This window comes from Herpailurus yagouaroundi, unplaced genomic scaffold, assembly GCF_014898765.1.
Source record: "Herpailurus yagouaroundi ecotype Mexico unplaced genomic scaffold, PumYag 194, whole genome shotgun sequence".
NCBI lineage: Eukaryota > Metazoa > Chordata > Mammalia > Carnivora > Felidae > Herpailurus > Herpailurus yagouaroundi.
In genome coordinates this window covers 3,736,565-3,748,153 of record NW_024412425.1, presented here as the reverse complement: position 1 = coordinate 3,748,153, position 11,589 = coordinate 3,736,565, and the positions used below count along the sequence as shown (strand labels likewise).

Sequence of the window (11,589 nt, the reverse complement as noted above, 5' to 3'; positions counted from 1 at the left end):
CCACGCCGCAGTGCTTAACCCGGCACAGGCCGCCTGAGTCACGAGCCCCGCCCTACTGAGCCGGACGCGGCCGGAGGCCCGGGAGCAGCACAGGCGAACGGACCGGCGGACCTGTGAGCTAGGCGGTGAGCGCCCGATTTGGATTATCCCTGTGCTCTGTAATCCCGGCCCTTGCGGCCCCAGATTCCACGAGACCCTTAAATCTCGGCCTCAGGGGTCTCCCAGACCCATGATCTCAGATTTGAAGCCCCAGTCTGTCCGATCCCTATCCCGCCCCGGGGACTTTTCCACCCTCAGTTTTAGGATCTAAAATACGAGCCCTTGGATTTGAGAGGTACCCCACAAATTCTGACCAGGGTGGGATCTCCAGAACCACGATCCTTACTTAGATCCGTGTTCCCAATTCTAATGGGAACCCTGTTATCCCGGGCCCCGGGATTGACATCCACAATTTTGACCCGAGCCCACAGAACGAGCGGTGACACTGTAATCCCTCTCCGGGGAGTACCTAAACCCTCAAGCCCACATTCTGGATTTCCTAAACCCTGACCCGGAAGCCTCCGGGTCGGGAATCTCTGATCCGCGCCCCTGACCCGCCCAAGATCCCGAAGTCCAGTTCTGAGGCTCAAGTCTCCGATTCGAGTGGCCAGACACGTCAAACTTGTGGCCCTCATCTTGAGAACCCCACCAGAACCGGGACCTCTACCCTTAATGATGCCTATGCATAGACTCAGTCCAGGGTCCTTCAAGCCAGACAGAGATCCTTTGGACCCCGAGGGGATTTCAAGATCCTCCTTCCTTATCCCACTCCTCCAAGAACTACCTTCCTCCGGAAGCCCAGACCCCATCCCAAATGGACCTTCAAGTCCCAGCGGGAGGATAAGTTCCCGCCCGGAGGCCTCATATTACTACCCCAAGTGCAGCTGCCAGAAATGCCTATTTTTGTGGGGAGGGAGCGGGCTCAATGGCGATGCGGCCTATTGACCCCTTTTTTCCCCCTCAGGAATCTAAATTCGCAGCCATGTTCCTGGTTAACTCGTTCTTGAAGGGAGGCGGCGGCGGGGGAGGTGGGGGCCTGGGCGGAGGCCTGGGGAATGTGATCGGAGGCCTGATCAGCGGGGCCGGAGGAGGAGGAGGCGGCGGCGGCGGCGGCGGCGGCGGAGGCGGAGGCGGTGGCGGAACTGCCATGCGCATCCTGGGCGGGGTTATTAGTGCCATCAGGTAAGGGGGGGGGGGCTGAGGAGGGGAGGGGCCTGGCGGAGGAGCATGTCCCACCTGCATAGATTGAGGTAGTCTGGGGACTGACCTGCATCCTTAATTAGGCTGGGCGGGGCCTAGGCTGGGGTTAGAGGAGGGCCCCTCCCGAGGGGGCGGGCCGTAGTGAGGCTAATGGCAGTTCAGGAGGCGGGGCTTGGCATGGGCGGAGTCTGACAGTTGAGGGGATATTGTGATGGGACGCGGCTGGGTTTTGGGAGGTGGGGCTTAATGGGTCTGGGCGAGGCCCGCTTCCCGCTAGCGTGGAAACGAACGTTAAGAGGGTGGAGCCAATGAGGCTGGGAGTGGCTTCATGGGGGCAAGGCTTGTCTTAGGGTTGCGGCAAGGCCGTCGTAGGTGTGTCAGTGAGGAAGTAGACGCAGAAGAGGCCGAGGCCTGATGGGATAGGGGAAATGTTCTTGAAGGGGCTGGGTCCGTCTGGGAACTGGCTGTATTAAAACAGAAATACGTCCTGGTGGAGGTAGAGCAGGTTGTCGTTAGGTGCCATTAGGCCCCTAACCTTGGCCACCCCTCGAAGGGGTGGGAACTCCTGGAGCTGGGGTGGGATGTTGGGAAGACACCGGGGTTTAGGAAGCCAGGGGATGGAGTAGGTTCCTAGACAGAAAGGACCTGAGGAGGTTAGCTAACCTGGGAAGCTGGGTTAGCGCTTCTATGAAGCAGCCCTCAAAGGGGCTGGGTCTATTGAGGTATCTGCTATAGGGCAGTGTGCTCTGGCAGGAGCGGGACCTACTGTGGGGGGCGGGCCTGTAGGTTTCCTGCCAGGTGCAACCAGGGTAGCAAAGATAGGGGTAGATGAAGACAAGGACAGATGAGGCAGGCAGAGGGGGCAGGTATGGAGAGTAGTGGTAGGGAGGTTGAAGGGTTGGGGCGTGGGGTCTGGCACTGTCTATGGAGGCCCCGCCCCTTGGTGCTAACTCCCTTACTCCTCTCTCCAGTGAGGCAGCTGCACAATACAACCCAGAGCCTCCGGTAAGCCACCCTCCACAATCAAAGACCTTGCTTCTCACTCCAAGGCCTTTTTCATCACCCATCCTTGTCCCCTTTGTCTTATAAAATTCTTCTCATTTAGTTTCTCCCTTGTTGTGTCCCCGAATTTAGTCATGGGTCTTAGCTATATCCACTCCCTCTTCACTGACCACCTCTCATTCCTTTGATCATCCAGTCACCCAGCCCACTGTGACTTTCCCACCTAGGGCTGTTCTGGCCAGGGCACCCCTCCCCCACTTGCTCTGAGATCTCCTCCCTCTACAGCCTCCACGCACCCATTACTCCAACATTGAGGCCAATGAGAGTGAGGAGGTCCGGCAGTTCCGGAGGCTCTTTGCCCAGCTGGCTGGAGATGTAAGTAACCCTGGGCTCCCATCCTTGTCCTAACTTCCATGCCTTCCTTTGGGCTGCCCTTGCATGCACACTCAACAACTGCAATATCCAAAGAATCCCCATTCTGCCTCAGGACACTCTTCCCTTTAACCATCCCCGGCTTCTCCCTACAGGACATGGAGGTCAGTGCTACAGAACTCATGAACATTCTCAACAAGGTCGTAACCCGACGTGAGTGATTGGGGTCAACACACAGGGCAGGTTTAAAGTCATGGGTGCTGGCTGGGGTAGCTGTGTCCTCTGGCCTCTGACTTTCAACCTGTCTCCCACAGACCCTGATCTGAAAACTGATGGTTTTGGCATTGACACATGTCGCAGCATGGTGGCCGTGATGGATGTATCCTTGGGGCAGTCTAGAGGAAGTTTTGGATGAAGAAGGAGTTTTGTGGGAGCACAGTTGGGACAGTCAGGGTGTAGCTTTCATACCCACAATGTGGACATGCATATATATCAGAACACACATCCACTACCACACATCCAGACATGTGGCAATAAATAGTAACATCACCTGTCACTTCACAGCCATCCTGTTAAACAGGCAGAATTGTTATAGTCCCATTTTATAGATGAAGAAACTGAGACTCAGAGAGAGGCAATCATTTGTCTGAAGTTATAAGTAAAGGGTAAGTGCCAGGATAGGAATTTGGACTCAGGTCTTTTAGGCTTGAGGACCCAAGCTTATTTCTTGCCTTCCTGCCTTCCTTCCTTTTTTTATTTTTATTTATTTTAGACAGAGAGAGAGAGAGAGCAGGGGAGATGGGCAGAGGGAGAGAGAAAATCCCAAGCAGACTCTGCACTCAGTGCATAGCCTGGGATTGTGACCTGAGCCAAAACCAAGAGTCAGACATTCAACTGATTGAGCCACCCAGGCACCCCTCTTTTTTTTTTTTTTTTTTTTCTTTTTTTAAGTAAGCACTATACCCAGTGTGGGGCTTGAACTCATGACTCTGAGATCAAGAGTAGCATGCTCTACCGACTGAGCCAGCCAGGTGCCCCAAGAACCCAAGCTTATAACTGTGATAGTTGTGCCCATATGCATGTACATGTATACAAGGGCATACCCATATACATGAAGATATGTGAAGGCATGGTCACAGGAACACATGCATGTTTACACATGGGCCAGTCATTAGCTGATCTTGGATATGTGCACGCTCAGCACATAGGGAAAATGTAGACACACATATTGTCATGTGATCACATACATGTGTTGCACAGTTACATAATCTTGGCTGTGCCATTTAACAAGGTTACTGAGCCTCTCTGTGCCTCCGTCTGCTTGTCTATAAAATGAGGTAAATGATTATGGTGACACCTGATTTGGAGCGCCACCCAAAGGTTTAGCACGCTGCATAGCACTTAGTACTAAATGGTCTGTACACATTAGCTGCTATTGTGATCTTCTGTAGATTTTCAAATCTGAATCTGTTTCTTTCTCTGTGACTGGGGAATAATACTGGTAGGCCAATGTCTTAAGAATTTAGTGAGAAAAGTAATGTTCCTGAGAAGCTTAGCACTGCCTGGCATGTGTTAGGTAACTTGATAAAGTCTTGGCTGTCCTTGTTATTGAGAGTTTATCAAATACTAGCCTCTGAGCTAAGGGCTTTATCTCATTCTGTTTTTATCACAAACCCAGCGGGTGTTTATTATCACCTTTCCTTAGAATTCTAAGACCCTTGTTTTTCACATGTCCTGACATTTATGAAATTGAATTGCTATTATGAATTTTATAAATGAGGAGTTAGCAACTATTGTCAGGTAAGGAATTTATAGTTCAGAGAAGTTCAATATAATTCCCCATGGTTATGTTTAAATTAGAAATATAGGGGCACCTGGCTAGATCAGTTAGTGGAGCATGTGACTTTTGATCTTGGGGTTGTAAATTCGAGCCCCATGTTAGGTATAGAGATTACTTAAAAGTAAAATCTTGAGGCACCCGGGTGGCTCAGTTGGTTAAGTGTCTGACTTGCTCAGATCATGATCTCACAATTTGTGAGTTCGAGCCCCATGTCGGGCTCTGTGCTAACAGCTCAGAGCCTGGAGCCTTCTTCAGATTCTGTGTCTCCCTCCCTCTGCCCCTCCCCCACTCACATTCTGTTTCTGTCTCTCTCTCTCTCTCTCTCTCTCTCAAAAAATAAATAAACATTAAAAAAATAAAAAATAAAATCTTAAAAAATATATGAACTAAACTACATATGGATAAAAAGAAAAGTAAAACCATATCCAAGGTGACATGACTGGGGTGGGATGGGAGCTAGGGTTTTAGCCCAGGTCCCCCTGCTTGGTCATTATTCCATGGCATACAGTGCATGCCTCTGGGTACAATCATCACACTATTCTTAACACCCTTCTACCAGAGTGACACCACAGGCAAGCTGGGCTTCCAAGAATTCAAGTACTTGTGGAACAACATCAAAAAGTGGCAGGTGCGTGATAACCTCACACTCCTAGCATAGAGACCCTCAAGCCATGAAGATGCCATGCCCCACGATGTTCAGTTGACTTCTTCCCTCCCTGTCCCCACAGGCCATATATAAACAGTTTGATGTTGACCGTTCAGGTACCATTGGCAGCAGTGAACTCCCAGCAGCCTTTGAGGCAGCAGGTACAGCTGGCAGGGACATGGTTGGACTGGGTGGGGGGATGGGTAAGACAGCCCCTAGTGCGCTGGTCTGAGGGTGAGTCCCAGGGGTGGGAGTGGGTTGGGCCTTGTGGGCCTCACACCTGAGAAATGAAACCATTCTCAGGGTTCCACCTGAATGAACATCTCTACAACATGATCATCCGACGCTACTCAGATGAAGGAGGGAACATGGATTTTGACAACTTCATCAGCTGCCTGGTCAGGCTGGATGCTATGTTCCGTGAGTGATATACCCCAGCTCTCTTCCTGGGTGGGGATTTGTTCTACCTCCTATGGGCGAGGTCTTCTCTGAGTCTGGCCCTGAGGCAAGCAGCTCCAGTGAGCGAAACACCCCCAGTTCCCACCCTCACGTCACTCACAGTCCACTGGAGGAGAGGCAAATCACCAGACAGTGACAGCTCAGAATGGTTACATTTGGGGTAGGGAAGCTCAGGGCAGAGTGATCGAGCGTGAGAGGAGAAGCTCAGGGCCAAGTGGGTTTAGATTTATGAATGGGGACTATTCATAAATAGTGGACTATTTGAACCTAGGAGGTACCCGATGCAGACTAAGGGATCAAGAGAGCTTCCTGGAGGAAGACACATGTGAATTGGGGCCTGAGGGACGAGGAATAACTCTAGGGGTAGAGGGGAGACAAGTGTTCCTCTTGGAATAACTCATGCGAAGGCCAACAAGGGAAGGTGCTTTTGGTGTTTTTTGTTGAATTCCATTCTCAATGCTGGAAAGGGGGTAGGGTGCAGAGACAAAGGCTGGGAGGGGTTAGCAGGGGCTAGATTGTGAGGGCTCTTATGACCATGATTGCATTGAATCCTTAAGACTACCCTGAGAAATGGGAGTTACTGGCCCCATTTTCTGGAGGAGGAACCTGGGGTTCAAGGAGGCAAAACTGCTTGCTCACAGCCACTCAGCTAGGAAGTTGCAAAGCCAGAATTTGAACTTGGATCTGAGAGAACTGAGTGAAAGGAAGTAGAGCACACCATGCAGGGCTGTGAGTGTCACGTTCAGTGGTGTTCAGACATTACTGGGGGGCACTGGAGAGCTATAACAGGTTCTAGACAGAGGAAGGACAGGGCCAGATTTGGTTTTAGGAAGATCCTCTAGCCTCATGAGAGCCCAGGAAGGGCAAAGCATTAAAACCTTGGGCAGAGAAAAAGGGGCAGGTATGTCAGGGACATGAAGGGGAAGATGGGAATGGATAATAAGGGCAGATGATTCCAAAAGTCACATATGAGAAGGCTTAAGAAATGGCTATTGGCAATAGTAACTGTAGTGAGTGCAGTGTCTGGGATACTACGTGTGTGGACACCTGAGGGTATAACTGAGTGGTGAATGAGAGAGGGAGCACAGACAGTGTAGGCTCAGGATTGCTTAGGTTTGGCTATGGGTGGGGAACATGAGTCAGGTTTCAGGGCAGGAGTGGGGACCATACCAAACTAAGAGCAGGAAGAGGAGGAGAGCTAGGCCCTTAGAGGTTTATGCAAGGCTGGGGCTTAGGCAGAGTTGGGGCACAGGTCATATGGAGGCCATTATTGAGGGGGCTCACAGCCTGGGTTCCAATCCTGATGTTCCTAGGGCGCATTACTTCACATCTCTGGCCCTGTTTGAAAATGACAATCTGGGCGCCTGGGTGGTTCAGTCAGTTGAGCATCTGACTTTGGCTCATCATGATCTCTGGGTTGGTGACTTTGAGCCCCACATCAGGCTCTCTGCTGTCAGCCTGTCAGTGCAGAGCCTGATTTTGAATCCTCTGTCCTTCCTCCACTCATGCTCTTTCTCTCAAAAAATAAATAAAACATAAAAAAAATGACACCTCACAAAATTTAATTAAATGAATTAATACATGGAAAGCACTTTATGCAGTGCTTGGCATAGAGTAAGAACTCAATAAGTGCTTGCCATTATTTTTTTCACGTGTGTGTGTGTGTGTGTGTGTGTGTGTGTGTATTATTGAGTAAATGACATCCAATGTGGGGGCTTGAACTCATGCCCCTGAAATGCTGCAGTCAAGAGTCAAATGCTCCACCAACTGAACCAGCCAGGTGCCCCAAGTGCTAGTATCATCATCTCATATATATTAGTATATTTTTATCCTTTTTTAAAAGATTTTGTTATTTTTCTAATGTTTATTTACTTTTTGAGAGAGAGAGAGAGAGAGAGAGAGAGAGCAGAGAGCATGCAAGTGGGGGAGGGGCAGAGAGAGAAGGAGACAGATAATCTGAAGTAGGCTCCACACTATCAGCGCAGAGCCTGACTCAGGGCTCCAGCTCACGAGCCGTGAGAGCATGACCCGAGCCAAACACAACTGACTGAGCCACCCAGCCACTCCTAAGATTTTATTAAAAAAAAAAAATTTTTTTTTTCAACGTTTATTTATTTTTGGGACAGAGAGAGACAGAGCATGAACGGGGGAGGGGCAGAGAGAGAGGGAGACACAGAATGGGAAACAGGCTCCAGGCTCTGAGCCATCAGCCCAGAGCCTGACGCGGGGCTTGAACTCACGGACCGCGAGATCGTGACCTGGCTGAAGTCGGGCGCTTAACTGACTGCGCCACCCAGGCGCCCCCTAATATTTTATTTTTAAGTTATCTCCACACCCAACATGGGGTTCGAACTCAGAATCCCAAGATCAAGAGTCGCATACTCTACTGACCAACCCAGGCTGTATATTTTTATCCTAAAAGGCAAATCCCCATCCCTTTCCTTCTCTAGGTGCCTTCAAATCTCTTGACAAGGATGGCACTGGACAAATTCAAGTGAACATCCAGGAGGTAAGAACCCCCATTCTGGGATGTGGGTGTCTGGCAGGGGACTCCCTCCTCTCAACCCCATGTACCAGCTCTGAGCTTGGACTCCCGCCCTCCTATTATCCCAACAACCCCAGGGTCAAAGCAGAGAATGTGTCTGCTAGTATTCCGTTCTCTGCTCCTCACTCTGCCTTTCTCTCCCCAGTGGCTGCAGCTGACGATGTATTCCTGAATGAGAACCCCAGACCTGCCCCCTCATTGCCTTGCTATAGGAGTCCCCTTGGATTCTTCCGTCTCTCCCAGGGCTGAGCCAGTCTGCAGTGTCGCCTTCATGGGTCCTACTGGCCCACAGGTCTTTCGGTTCCCCTAGCCCTTGGCACTCGGCTTTTCAGTCAACAGCCAGGGCCCGACATGCCCCGGCGTGCCATGCCCTGAGTTACCCCTGGCTCTGAGACACTCTAACACACCCTGCTCCAAGGGTTACCCCACGCCCAGCACACCCATCCCACACCCACTCCATAACCCCTCTCATGTACATGTGCCAAACCCAACAGTTATGTTGCTTCCACACCCCAAGGGCCCTTCCCTCAGTTCTGGGAGGCTCCCTCCAGTCCCTACACACTCTGGCACACCTGTTCACAGTTACTACCCTGGCCGAACTCCAGGCCATAATAGGCCCAGGCGCCCCTGTGCCTTTGTCTCTACTCTGCTCTCAGCCTGCCAGGCCCAGGAGGAAATAAAAGCACCCCAGTTGCTGCTGTCTCTGAGATCTGCCTCCTGTTTTGAGAGTTGAGTGGTGGCTCTGTCTCTATCAGGGGCAGAGGGAAGTCTAGGTCCTAGGAGGCAGGGGTGGTTTTGTCTGTCTCCCATGTCTGTCCCCAGGCCTGGATCTGCATGTTTCCTAGTCCTTTTCTTATCTATGTCTTTTTTCTCATACTGGATTCTAGTTGAGCCGGAGCCTCATTCTTGCTGAGATCTCTCACAGATCCTGTGGAGACTGAGACTGGGACCCATAAGCCTGGGCAATCTCTGCTTCTGCTGCAAGAGCCAGGCTCTTGGGAGGTCTCAATACCACCCCTGGCTCTGTCCCCCAAGGCCATGTTTGCCCCCTCTCTGCTCTGTCCTAAGTGAGTCTGCCCTCAGTTGCCTCTGCCTCTGTTGTGTCATGGGCCAAATTTAGTATCTTCCTTCCCACCCTCAAACCTCTGCAGGGAGAGGGGCTGCCATCCCAGAATCCAGAGGCCCTGTCGAACAGGGGACACAACCCCAGACTCCCAGGTCCGGAGAGGCAGCCCAGGGGTGCTGTTTGGGGTCCCCGGCCCCTCAGGAGGGCTGAGAGGCAGCGGCATCGTAGGAGTAGGCTTGTAGTAGCAGTGATCCTCTAGCATGAGGGACTCCAGGCTGGGACAATGTGCTGTCCATAGTGTAGAGATTCCTTGCTGGTGGGAAAATGGGTTTGGGGGGCATACAAACAGAGGCCACGGTTGGTCTGGGTTCCCCAAGAAGCCAGCACATTTATTGATGCTTGTTCAGGTCCTGCAGGCTTCTTGTCTCACTTGTTGTGAGGGAAGGAGGCCCAGCCAAGGCAGTACAGGCTATAGACGGTGCCTAGAGAGGGAGTATGGTGACAAAGAGTGAGATCCTAATTGCTTCCCTGAACCCCATCTCAGGCTTTGAAGGCCCTGTGTAGGCTCCTTAATCACCAGTCTGGATCCTATCCCCAGATCAGGCTCCAGCTCCCTTCCTAAACTACACTTCAGGTACAGAATCCCCTAGCCTTGATCCAGACCAGGCTTCCAGCTTTCTCCACAATTCCTGCCTTGGCCCCCCCCCCCCCGCTCCTGGGACAGGAGCCCAAGCTCTAGGTGCTACCTTCCTATATGCCAGCATGGACTCCTGGACGATCCCCAAACCTGGCCAGCCCAGAACCCAATCCCCCTCCCTAAGCCCCTGCCCAGTCACTAGCCCTCTCCCCAGACCTCAGCGGAGGAACCAGCCCGGAACCAGCCCGTTTCTCACTCCAGCTCGAGCCCCGCGCCCCCTTCCCCCCCCCCCCCATCCCTCCTCGCGCAGTTCAGGCTCACAAGGCCCTGCACTCACCCCCTAGACACAGGCCCATGGTCAGTCGATACAGGATGTTGTCTGTTGCCCCGCCCTTCAAGTGTACTGGGAGGTCATTGTCCGCCTGGGTGGTGGGAGCGACCAATGAGAAAGGGGTGCACGTTGTTCTGTGGACTGTATTCCCCGGCTGCCCCTACTCGGCTCAAGGACCGAGCTTGGGGGTCAGGGTTCTTCCCTTCGCCCGCCCCCGCTCCGCCTACCTGGAAGACTTTCTGTTTCTCAGCCACTCGGTTCTCAAAGCGGTTCCGGGCGGTTGAGCTGAAAGAGCGAACCAGTGCTTGGGAGACCTGGCAGGGGAGGGAGTGGATGGGTATTGGAAACACCTGAAAGGGCGCCCCGAAGGGGTCCAGCTGTTGGGGGGTGGGGTGAAGAATCGGGCTTTCAAGAGGCCCGACACTGGGACGGCTCTATTCCTTGCGAGAGTCTCAAAAGCTAGATCCGAACCGCCAGCACGAGGAAAGGAAGGGGTCCCGTCAAGAAAGCCCAGAAAAAAGGGCTCGCGCCTAGAGGGTCTGATTGAGAGGTTCCCGGATTGTTTAGAGGGTCCTGGAAGAGGGGGGAGGGGGGCAGATGGGAGACTTGTTCTGCGTGTCCAAGTCCGGGGTGTTTTTGGGGGCGAGGGTTTCCTGGATTAATGGGAGGAGCCCAGGTCCCAGGAATGATCCACTCCTGGATCTGGGTGCCTAGTGGGGATTCCATACTGCCTAAGAAGTGAGGGGGAGGGGAAGCGGTGTTAAGTTCCCAGGGCCTAGGTCCGAGATGTTAAAGGAATCCTAGATGAAGGAAAGAAGCTCAAACTGGGGCATTGGGCCATGTTGGGGGTTCCCGGTTGTCTCAGAACCCCTTGGATTAGAAGGGGGGGGGGAGTTGAGGGTCCCAGACTGTTTAGGAGGTAGTCCCAAAGTCTGAAGGGGGCTCACGTTCCAAAGCCCCAGATCCCGGGATGTTCAGTGAGTCTCGTTATAGGGGCGAGGGCTTCCGGGTTGGGGTCCCCGGCCCAGCTCTTGGGGGCCCTCACCCGCAGGGCCCTCATTCTGCGTCCTCCTCTTCGGCCGGAGTCACCTCCCCTCTCAGCCCAAGGACACACAGGGCCCTCCCCTCCCCGGGAATTGCAGGCCACGCCCTCGGCACGCCGCGACAGCTGCTCCTGGGGTCAGTGGTGGCGGGCGGGGTGTGGGGAAAGTCGAACAAATACGGCAGCCAGATTCGCATTTGTCCAACAGACGCGCGGAGAAGAGGCTCCAATCCCGCCCCCGTACCAAAATGTTTAAAGCATTCTCTGTTCCTTGGAATTTCTACTGGTCCAAGTGGAGAGGAAAACGGAATGTGTTTTTGGTTTGTTTCTTCGGAGATACTCGTCCAGGGCAAGTGCAATTCCTCCCCCAGGGTCTCTCAGATCCGTCCTAAATGGGTGATGGCACCTCA

The 11,589-nt window shown here is 52.7% G+C and overlaps 2 protein-coding genes across 3 annotated transcripts; one reads left to right on the top strand and one right to left on the bottom strand.

Annotated features, from left to right (window-relative positions):
• On the top strand, positions 1-8,810 carry CAPNS1 (calpain small subunit 1). Its single transcript, XM_040446006.1, has 11 exons — positions 1-125; positions 1,004-1,221; positions 2,211-2,244; positions 2,527-2,616; positions 2,769-2,826; positions 2,928-2,992; positions 5,013-5,081; positions 5,182-5,260; positions 5,403-5,519; positions 8,009-8,067; positions 8,249-8,810. Exons 2-11 carry the CDS (start codon positions 1,022-1,024, stop codon positions 8,273-8,275), a joined length of 798 nt encoding a protein of 265 aa, XP_040301940.1. The 5' UTR covers positions 1-125; positions 1,004-1,021; the 3' UTR covers positions 8,276-8,810.
• Positions 8,811-9,522: 712 nt separating this feature from the next.
• On the bottom strand, positions 9,523-11,308 carry COX7A1 (cytochrome c oxidase subunit 7A1). Of its 2 annotated transcripts, none has more exons than XM_040446008.1 (4): positions 11,183-11,308; positions 10,365-10,451; positions 10,144-10,228; positions 9,523-9,651 (listed from the first exon to the last, which is right to left on the bottom strand). In XM_040446008.1, the coding sequence occupies exons 1-4, from the start codon at positions 11,195-11,197 to the stop codon at positions 9,596-9,598; spliced, it is 243 nt and encodes an 80-aa protein (XP_040301942.1). In that variant the 5' UTR covers positions 11,198-11,308; the 3' UTR covers positions 9,523-9,595. The 2 variants fall into 2 exon arrangements, with proteins under 2 accessions (XP_040301942.1, XP_040301941.1); XM_040446007.1 differs by having other exon boundaries at positions 10,365-10,422; positions 11,085-11,212.
• Between the last annotated feature and the right edge of the window lie 281 nt (positions 11,309-11,589).

Bases quoted from the DNA above. Each gene is read 5' to 3' on its own strand.
- CAPNS1 (XM_040446006.1), top strand. From the start codon at position 1,022: ATGTTCCTGGTTAACTCGTTCTTGAAGGGAGGCGGCGGCGGGGGAGGT. The intron at 2,617-2,768 runs GTAAGTAACCCT...TTCTCCCTACAG, and splicing joins TTGCCCAGCTGGCTGGAGAT to GACATGGAGGTCAGTGCTAC. The intron at 2,993-5,012 runs GTATCCTTGGGG...CCCTTCTACCAG, and splicing joins GCATGGTGGCCGTGATGGAT to AGTGACACCACAGGCAAGCT.
- COX7A1 (XM_040446007.1), bottom strand. From the start codon at position 11,197: ATGAGGGCCCTGCGGGTGAGGGCCCCCAAGAGCTGGGCCGGGGACCCC. The intron at 10,423-11,084 runs GTGAGCCCCCTT...TCGCTCTTTCAG, and splicing joins GGGATCTGGGGCTTTGGAAC to CTCAACCGCCCGGAACCGCT. The intron at 9,652-10,143 runs GTGAGTGCAGGG...CTCCCTCTCTAG, and splicing joins CATGGGCCTGTGTCTAGGGG to GCACCGTCTATAGCCTGTAC.